Source organism: Podarcis erhardii, assembly GCF_964252035.2.
Source record: "Podarcis erhardii genome assembly, chromosome: 3".
In the NCBI taxonomy this organism is placed as follows: Eukaryota; Metazoa; Chordata; class Lepidosauria; order Squamata; family Lacertidae; genus Podarcis; species Podarcis erhardii.
Window position 1 is genome coordinate 43,827,485 of NC_138507.1, and position 10,392 is coordinate 43,837,876.

At 41.3% G+C, this 10,392-nt stretch overlaps 1 protein-coding gene across 1 annotated transcript in view; it reads right to left on the bottom strand.

Moving 5' to 3' along the window:
• The window catches only part of MDN1 (midasin AAA ATPase 1), a 94,196-nt gene extending 84,736 nt beyond the window's left edge, over window positions 1–9,460 (bottom strand). Inside the window, exons 1-8 of the mRNA XM_081857568.1 lie at window positions 9,237–9,460; window positions 5,456–5,682; window positions 4,246–4,470; window positions 3,502–3,609; window positions 3,194–3,386; window positions 2,280–2,492; window positions 1,596–1,727; window positions 530–633 (exon numbers count right to left, since the gene is read on the bottom strand). Of these exons, the coding sequence (XP_081713694.1) occupies window positions 530–633; window positions 1,596–1,727; window positions 2,280–2,492; window positions 3,194–3,386; window positions 3,502–3,609; window positions 4,246–4,470; window positions 5,456–5,682; window positions 9,237–9,335 (1,301 nt within the window). The 5' untranslated portion in view covers window positions 9,336–9,460. The remainder of the gene's footprint in view (window positions 1–529; window positions 634–1,595; window positions 1,728–2,279; window positions 2,493–3,193; window positions 3,387–3,501; window positions 3,610–4,245; window positions 4,471–5,455; window positions 5,683–9,236) is intronic.
• Window positions 9,461–10,392: the final 932 nt, after the last annotated feature.

The following is a 10,392-nucleotide window of genomic DNA, read 5'->3' on the forward strand; positions in this document are numbered from 1 at the left end:
CTTCCACTTTACAGTCTTTAAATAATGAAATGCTAAGTAATTGCTTATAGGGCAGCTGTATCCCGCAGGCTAAGCAAAACAACAACAAGCACGTTCTACGTGCAAAGCACTTCATACATGTATAATGTCAATAAGCGTAAAGACAGGACAATATTATCTGCATATTACAGATTAAGGCCAAGTGATGATGGCTTCCCTATGGCTGCTTGGTAATTCCTCTTATCAAGCTTAGTTTTCACTTATATTCCAGGGGAAAGAGTTGTATTATGTTTCAAAATAATCTCACACTCCTAGCTATCATTTTCCAGGAGATAAGTTTCTATTTCTTAGTATGGAAAATTGCAAAAGAAATAGCAAAGGAGTGCCCACATACTTATAATTCAAAAATCATGTCACCTTTATATATGCACACAATTTAAAAACTGGATTCCCCCCCCCCATTCCTATATTTATGACTATTGTCTAGTCACTGCCAAAAGGATTCGTGTGCTAAGAGTTTTCCTTGTGTTAACAAAGCTACACAGTCTACCTTCTCGTTGCAAAAAGATGGAACCCAGGAGCTACTTTTATACAGTCACTTCGCCCAGGAATCAACAGTTCTCCGTTTTCCAGAAGAGGAATCAATACAGAAATCTAAGGAATAGAAAAAAACCACAGAATACAATTTCAATGACCAGAATGTAGAGCACCACAAGAAGAATCCCACTCATAGAACAGGACTTTCTCACCTTAACTCATTGAAGCCTTCCCAAAATTGCTTTGGGGCAGGGCATACATAGAATGTGGTGCTATAGCAGTAGAAAAAAAAATAAAAAATCTAAGGAAGCTTCATTGCACAGTGGTGCCCTGCAAGACAAATGCCTCGCAAGACGAAAAACTCGCTAGACGAAAGAGTTTTCCGTCTTTTGAGGTGCTTCGCAAGACGAATTTCCCTATGGGCTTGCTTCGCAAGACGAAATGTCTTGCGAGTTCTTTCCCTTCCCCCCCTTTTTCTAAGCCGCTAATAGCCGCTAATAGCGCTAATCCACTAAGCCGCCAATAGCCGTGCTTCGCAAGACGAAAAAATCGCAAGACGAAGAGACTCGCGGAACAGATTAATTTCGTCTTGCGAGGCACCACTGTAATGCCATGTTCTCATGCATGAGGCTATCTTGATGCCCCACCTTATATCAATGACAACAACCAAAAAGACTTAACAGCAGACAGTGCATGAAACAATGTGTTTCACCTCTGCTGGTGACCAAATATGTTACAAGAAATGTTAGAAATCTCATTCCCAATAAGCAGCCTTTTACATATACATTCCAGTTCTAGATTGTGGGAGGTGGGTGTATAAGAGAACCAGTGAATAGCAGATACAGGCAGGGTCCATTCAGTAGTTTGTAACAAGTGTCCCCAAAATCACTGCCCACGAAGAAGAAAATATACTGGGAATTGAGAACCATGATAACTTTTGGGGGAGAACTTTTGCTTTCTTTTATCCAGTGCCCTTAAGTTTCCTTTGCTTTGGTTACAAAATACATGACTTCCAAAAAAGATACCTGTGCCTCACCCAAGGTATTTATGGACTTCCTCTAGAAAGCAGAGCTACATACCACATCCAGAGGAGCATAATCAATATCCTCCAAGAGTATCCAGTGCCCTTTGCTGACTGCTTGGGTCAGGGTCCCAGGTTGCCACACAAACTCCCCTGGTACATCTGTACAACGATACATGCCCAGTAAGGTCTACAAAGAAGAAAAAGCAAGCAAGATTTTTAAATAATGTACATATAACTTTACAAAGTGTCTTCAAATATTTACCGAACAATAAGGTTTCTGAGGTTTGTATCTATTTCTATTTGCTTTCTTCCATACTAGGTATGCTACCAAATATAAATATTGCCAGATATAGCTTAAGCAGCTACGATAAGCTCAGTGGGAACAAGCACTGCCAAATCATTCTTGCTGTGCCCTCTCATAGTATGAGCAGGAGCAAAAATCATGAGTTTGGATTACTGTGGTGTTCGAGCCACTGAGATATCCCTCACCAAACAACCCATGACCTAAAGCAAAGCCCCAATAGTGGCTGCTTTAGGCATCCCAGTAATCTATAGTCTTGCTCATGTTTTACTAGGGGAGGAATGCAGCAGGAGGGATTTCTGAAGTGTGCACACTGCTAATTCCATAGTAAGACATGGTTTTTGGCTTATCGTTACATCTGAACGCAGCCAGTTTCTGCAAGGCAATTAACTTTGTAATAACAACTGCAAGTGAAAACTAAAATGCATTTTCCATTACCTTACTATCAGTCTGATCTCCTAGCTGGACTTTCAGAATGTGAGGTGGTTTTATCCTTCCCGTAACGGCTGCCAAATATTCAACAAGATACGTTTTGCCACAACCTACTGGTCCTTCAAGTAACACTGCATTTTGTGAAGCTACAGCCATAGCAAGATTTTGAAGATTTGTGCAGGAAGATTTCACCAACACAAATTGGTTCAGGATGGTCTCCTGCTGAGAGAAGAGAAGACAATGCTTTCAACTTGATAATATTGGGTGCAAGTATTATGGAGAAACATGAAATACAAGTTACAAATTTGGAGTGACAGAAAGTAAGGTATTTTGCTCCAAGTATTAAACACTATTGTCAGATCACAGTGATATCTCTGCCTAAGGATCTAGCAGATATTCTCACTGGTCAGAAAGGTACAAGGTGATTTTTACCAACACTCAGAATCCTTCTGAAGCAGACTGTTTGGTAACAAAGAGAGCCGTATAGAAAAAACTGTCTTATCCCCTTCCCCTGGCATACTTCATACAGATAAATGAGGCCATGATTTCTATGTTACTTAACATCCAAGCCTGTGGATATCAAAAAGGGAGAGAAAAACACACACACAGTGGCATGGATCAGGAATGGGACTGGAGATTTCAAAGGCGCTTGCTCTTAAAGTGTATTCCATCTATAAAGGGAAGGATACTATTTTGCAGAAACTTTTACACAAAACATGTTTGTTTTTGCCTTAAAACCGAAGGACAGGATTTTAATCAATGCTTAAATGCATCAAAGTAGCACTACGAAGAAATTTTGAGGGAAACAAAGGCCCAGGATTCCTCTCTTTTCAGAGGGAAATCTCCTAGAGCTGGGGTAGGCAAAAGGTAGATCAGGATCAGCACCAAAGAATTTAACTTACGTATCATCCTTTACTTACATTTTCTCCTGGTCCAAACTGTTGTCTAGGGAGCAGAACACCACATACTGCTACAACCTTTGCAGAGAGGTCAGCAGATACAAGTTCTCCCTGAGTGTACCGCAACTCCTCTTCTTTGTTCCAAAAGGTTGCGTCTGGATTGGCCAGGACAAGGGCACACTCAACATTCTGCATCCGTGATTCCTCCAGTAGCCTATCAGTCAAAAATGTGCATCTTTCAATGTTTTGAACAAATGGGAGACAAATCTACCATGTAAAATATTAACTGAAAACACACACACACAAAGACATCTTGGGGGGAAACTTACTTAAGTCTGAAATGTATTAACTCTTCTGGATTAAATATCTTCTTCAGGAAGGATAACCGATGCTCATCATTCATGCACGTAACTAGTGCGAGACAACTGGCAGTATACCTAAGAAGCAAAGGTAGTTCAAGTACTGTTACATCTTAAGTCTATAGAACTAGGTTCCTTTCAGAGAAAAACAACAAAAGGCTATCCTGTCCCTTCAAATGGTCTCTGTTTGATCAATGGTCTTCAATAAATGATTTGGCCACTGATGCACAGGTCTATGTGCCAACTTAAAGTGGGCCACACCAATGGCACTACCACCATTTTCATTCTGCTTTATGGTTATTGCATTTGTAAGAGAAGAGTGATGGAACAGGACAAAAAACAAAGAACTTGGATGTAGGTCTCACAATTTAGTGTGGGGTTAATGTCAGCCCCTGGGCCTGAAAATTAAGGAGTAGTAGTAGGTTCTAAGAAAATACACCCAATATGACCAAATCAATCTTTCTTCATATTTGACTCTGGCAATTTTAGCCTCAACCTCTTGCCAGAAACTGCTCTTCTTGTCAATAAGAGGTCTAATGTAGTCCAATAACCATACTGTAGGTTTCAAATCCAACTCAAATGTGGCCAAGTCATTCTCTGTCCTTATTGCTGTACCTTACTTTCCCCATGAGGTATTAGTAAGACAGAAATAAAATAGTCCCCACTACAACACACTGAAAGTGACATATAAAATTAAACGAAAATTAAACTTACCATCGAACTAAAGTATCATGACTCCTCAGTAAAGGGACACACACACTCCAGTCCCATAACTCTCTGAATACAGCCTGCTCTTTTTGGAGGAATTTGTAGGCTGCCTCCATGAGATCCCTTAACTTCATTCGTCGTCGCCCATATCGAACCATATTTGTATCTGAGCTCTCCAGAAACAGTCTTTGGAACACTGGTGAAGTATCCTTAAAGTATCTCAAAGCAAATCTACATGAAATGAAGATGTTGAAAGCAAATGTAAATGTAGCTAGAACAGCGAGGATTCGGCTCATCTGATGAAGCAGATGCTTACCTATTAAAGTCCTGACACAAATTAGACTGCTATCCTTTTCTGAACTTGGAAAGAAATCCCCCCCCCCAAAAGGTCCTAAGAAAAGTTATGGTCTTCTTTTCAGCAAATTGTGTTTGAATAAAAATAAAAATAATGGGGAAATTGAAATTCATCACCACTTTTTTCACTTCCTTAGTTTATCAGAGATTAAGGTCAGGCTGCCAGCTCTGTGTAGGGACAGCTGGTTGGAAGTAGTATTCTGGACTTGACACTCAAACAATAGCCTGAAGACACTTGATGTAGACCGAGCTCTGATCTCACTAGTAGCAAGATAGGAACAGTATGCATGTTACTCAAAACTCCTTGGATAAAAGTTTTACTTCTAATCTAATATGGGCATCTGTCAAGAGCAACTTTCACTTAAAACTCTCTCACCGAAGCAAATACACCCACACCCACACCCTTTATGTTAAAGAAGATGCAGGTCTAACTGCCATTCGATCTTTGTTTTCCTAAACTGAAGCTTGGGTTTCATCACCCTTATTGTCCAATCCTATGCATTTTTAGTCAAAGGTATGGCTCGCTTCCACGTAAATGTGCACCTAACAGCAGCTTTAGTTGCAATTCAGTAATTGCTGAATTGAGCATGTAATAGAATACAAGGCCTTGGTTTAAAACAATTAGCCAAGCAGATACCCTTGACATGTGATACAAAAGGTATGCACAATTGCAAATTCCTGCAGCACACCTCAAAAAGGGATATGGATTGTGGAAATTGGGCTCACTACTCATGACTGTATGAATGTAAATCCAACCTGAACTGGCTACCATGCTTGGCTAACATGTGCACCAACCCTCAGCTTGTCCACCAATCAATTTCCCATGAAAGCAAAACTTAATCCCAGACATCTACTGACTTACGGCATCACATCTGGATGATCACCAATAAGTTTGCTCATTGCCACACAGAGTCTCTCATGAAGATCATGGTTGATCTGGCCACTGGATTTAATTATTTCTGCATTTCTTTCCATCAAATCAAGCAAGATTGGACGAAACTGACGGCCAATGAGGAGTGTGCATTCTTTATCCAACAGTAACTGTGCTAAGGCACTGAGGATGCACTGACGGTCCTGCTGACTCCAGATCTGAAAACAAAGAGATGCTCAGTAAAGAGTGATCTCCCCCCCCCCCAGCATTCTACTGCAGTACAAGTCAAGGTGTGTATAGAAGAGACTTTAGAGCAACATTCTTCAACCTTGGATTCCCAGATATTGTTGGACTACAACTCCCATCATTCCTGATTATTGCCTAAGCTGGCTGTGGATGATGGGTGTTGAAGTCCAACAGTATCTGGGAATCCAAGGTTGAAGAAAACTGCCTTAGAAGTACAACAAAAAGGGATGAAAAAGATTTTTCAAACCTCCATAGAAATAGGATAAAGCTAGGAGGAAGAGCTGAAGAAGAATGTGGAAAGCAAGAATGGGAGGGAAAGGTACTTTACACTTAGTGTAACATAAACATTTCTCCTGTTCCCCCTTTATTCATTCTACTATCAGAGACTTGGAACTGCCATACAAGCCTTACTAAAACGAGAGACTGGCAGCCATATTTGATGAGTTGCTTCTTATAAGCTCTTAAAAACTTAAGGTTACTTTTCTTGCAGACCTTTAAATTGATGGTTACTGCCAGGCATGCTATCACACAAAAAAACAACAACAAAAATGTACACAAAGTTAATTTACAGCTCATTTAAGGAAAGCAAACTGCCAATTCCACCCTTCCTTGTTCCTTGTTTAAAGTATTTTTCTAACCCACCTTGAATTACCATGACAAGACAGGCTACATTTCTAAATGAATTAAAAAAGAAAGAAAACACAATGTGACTTTACTATAGGGTGGTATCAGACTGTGTCATACACATGAACAATTACAAACACCATTTGCCTTGTAATTGGGGAGGGGGCAGTGAACTAGAGTATCGCATGTCTCTAACAACCTTCTGACTCCAATAAACCAAGTATAAGGAATACAACCCTCTCCTCATTTTTTTAACTCAAGATTACAAATATAGGAATTTGGCTTATAAATATAGTGGGCCTCTCTGGGCTCTTAAAAATTCAACACAGAGACCCTTAGAACATGGATGGGGATCCAGGTGGACTCCAATTCCCATCATCCCTGAGCACTGGCCATGCTGGCGGAAGCTAATGGGACTCAACATCTGGAGGGTTATGGGTTTCCCACCCCAGTCAAAGTATTGTACAAAATGAGTGCCTAAAGATCGATGACAGCTTAATGTAAAGAGTCCTAAGGACAGTAGTTAGGGAAGAAATTTATAGCCCTACCAAGAGTAACATAACAGAATTAGGAAAGATGGAGATAACTTTTGCTTTCATTCCTTGAAAATCTTTGAATCTTTTGACAAAAAAACCCCCAAAACAAATTCCAACCTTGTAAAATCATTTCTAATGAACTACTTTTCAATGGGCACATGAATCAGTTCTCTTTAAACACTATGGTACAAATCTGATGGAAGGTTTTGTACCCAATGAGATATATTTTCCTGAAACAACACTGCAAACTACATTTGGATCACAGTGATGGGAATGTAGCTACTCAGAAAAAGTGCTACATAAAACAAGGGGGCCCTTGTAAACAAGAACAGCACTCTGTGGTCCAAAGAGAGCAGATAACCTTTGCCCAAATGTTTGCTCAAGCTCTATAGTAAAACAATGAGAGATGGATTAAGCAAGCTGTAAAAATAATTCGTTGTTGCTGTAACCAATTTGCTACAAAGCTTGAAATCTTGCCCCATCTGAATGTATGATTAGGGGGGAAGAACAGTATTTTAGCGGTTGGGAATATTTCTAATTAAACTAATTTTTGCTGCAAGCACAACCTCTGTTTTGTTACTGCTGTTAGCATATTACTATTTTGTCAATTAAAAATTACCTAAACTTAGATTTCCACCTAAATTCTAGCACAGTGGTTCTCTCAAGGGTGTGGTGACTCACGCTGGTGTGGCAGGAAGATTGAAGGATTATCAAAGAAACTTTTAAAGATTTCAGTATTGTACAGCAAAGCATTGAAAAAAAATTATTTGCAGAATGTGGATAGATATAGTTTCAAATTGAGAATAGAAGTGACTATTCTTCTTGCAAACAAGATATTAGTTAAATTAGCTCCCCCTTATATTAATAGTGCGTTTAACTTTTATTAATAATGCATTTAATTTTTATATTAATAGTGCATTTAATTTAATTTTAAAGCAAGCCAAATTAAGCTCCAAATTAAGCAACAGCAAATTTACTAAAGAGTTAATGCTAGTACGAAGAGAAACAAAAATGCTGTACTAAAATTGAATTATGACCCCTCATCTTTACAGAGCTTTGTAATCCACAGGCCTTCTAACATTAGTCTCTCTTTTAATACACAAAAAGCACTTTGTTGAGGATGGAGTAAATAGTGAAAATCACCAGCAGTCTCAGGCTCCATAACCATACAATACATGCATTCATTTTGATATGCAAATATTGTATACCATATATGTGATCTGAGCACATGGGGACCTACACAAGACTTTCATGTTTCGCCACATACTAATGTGCTTTCCGCTTACAACGTTTGCAACAGACTGAATCAGTCCTAAATCTTTTTGTTTGTGCAGACTACCAAAATAATTTATTTCTCCATGATTAGCAGTTTACTGAAAGGGACTAGAAGTACATACATAAACAAACACACACCAGGGCTGTAGTCAAAGGGGTGTGTGGGTCAGTATCTCTTCCCTTTGATCATACAGTCATAATACTTCTCAGATTTTCTCAAATGATCTATTACTCTTTTGAGGTTGAATGAAAGCCAGATACACACACACAGAAAATTTTACTATTTGGAGAAACTAACTCTTCTCCAGCCTCTTTCAAACTACTTGTCATGACCTTTATGAACAAATGTATTGAGGGGGTTTGTGCCAAACTGGGTCTTTGCCCTGGTGACAGAAAGCCTAGTTTCGGCCCTGCACACACACTCCTTTAAGTGGTATAAGAATTTATTTACAGGAGGGGCTAACAGTATTTTTCAACTACCCAGACTCAATGGTGGAGGCGTGTGTGTATAGTATTGCAAATTTGTAAGCAGAGAAGTATCAACTTTACAGCAACGAAGTGAGAAATCTTCCATATACATTTGAACAAGGCAGCATTTCCTTGCAGCTGGGAAAAAAACCAAACACTTTAAGTAAACAGATAGGATTGTGCCAAAGTATATTCTTAAAAACAAAAATAAAAAACAACAGGAAATACAAACAGACGAAGCTCCTCGGTGATCCAGAGGTTCTCTTTACAAATTTAAACCATCTCCACTCTGCTTGGGGCTTTTAAAGCGCTGGGAGGCTCATGGAGGGGACTCTCGCCTCCTTTCCTCCCCACCTCCCGCCACCATGAGAAAACAAAGAAGGCAAGACCCAGCTCTGCTCCCTCTCCTTCTCCAGCCAGACCACCCCCTCCGCCCACAAGGCACTTTGAAGAAACGGCGCGCGGAGGGGGGGGGTCGAGCCAGCGAAGATAGACGGCCAGCCCCAGGCAAAGGCTGCCTGGCTGCCCCCTCCCCCAGCTCGATGTCCATCACTGCCCTCCCCCCACGACTGCGGAGGGCGAAGAGGGCGCCGCCGCCGCCGCCGCTATTGTTGCTCTCCCACCTGTTTGGCGAGGAACCTGCTGAGCTCGCCGCTGCTCCTCTCGTTCCTCTGCGCGACCATCTGCAGCGGAGCCGCCAGGCTGAGACGCAGGTGCTCCATCGCCTCGGCCTTCCCGGAGCAGCTCCCCTTCGCCCCGGGACCGAGGTAACGGGCGGTGGGCGTGCGCTCGCGCGCGAAGGCAACCAGCTAGCGCCCTCCGCCACCCGCTGCTGCTGCGCGACACGTGGGGAAGGAGAGCGACTTTCGTTTTCCCCGTGTATACGCCGCGTCATCTCCCAGCGACAAACCAAGGCGGAGGAGGGATGGTCTAGGCCTTTGCTTTTTCACCCGCCTCTTGCAGAGACACACAAGCACAAAAACTACTCATCCCAGCATGCACGGCGACTTTCCTTCGTAGCAACTCTCTGCATAGTTTCGAGCGTTGCGCGCGGGGATAAATAGGATTTCCTTCCTTTCCTTCGCTGTTGGCTGAAGTTGCGCGGGGTTTTTGCGCCAAGTCCCTCAAAAGCCGGGTTTGTGTTAGATAAAAACAGAAACGCCGTGGCTGCAGGGCGTTTGGGCTTTAAAGCATAGGGAACACCCCATTGGGACTTACTTCCGAACAAACAATCAAACAAAACAAAAATAAAATACAAATAAAATAAATCCTTCCAGTAGCACCTTAAAAAGTAAAGGTAAAGGGACCCCTGACCATTAGGTCCAGTGGTGACCGTAGCACCTTAGAGACCAACTAAGACGAAACCTCATACCAATAACTAACTTAGTTAGTCTCTAAGGTGCTACTGGAAGGAATTGTTTTGTTTTGTTTTATTTATTTTGTTTTGTTTCGACTAGGCAGACCAACACAGCTACCTGTAACTAAAACAAGCAAAAGTGTGCTGATAAACAACAACAGCAACAAAACCTTTCCCCAGTTGATGGAGCTACATCAGTTTCTGTTAGAGCAAGGAGAGAAATAGGTTTTGAAGGGTGGCGGGAATAGTTTGAAAACAGCATGAAAATACTCAGGGTTGTGGCCCTCTAGCACTATACTGTACTGAACAGCAGGGCCTGTGTTTGGGGGACAAAACATCAACAGCCCAGCTAGTCTTAAGGGAAATTAAGCTTACAAGTCCATTGATTTCTAGGCAACAATCCCTGACATACCTAAACCTGC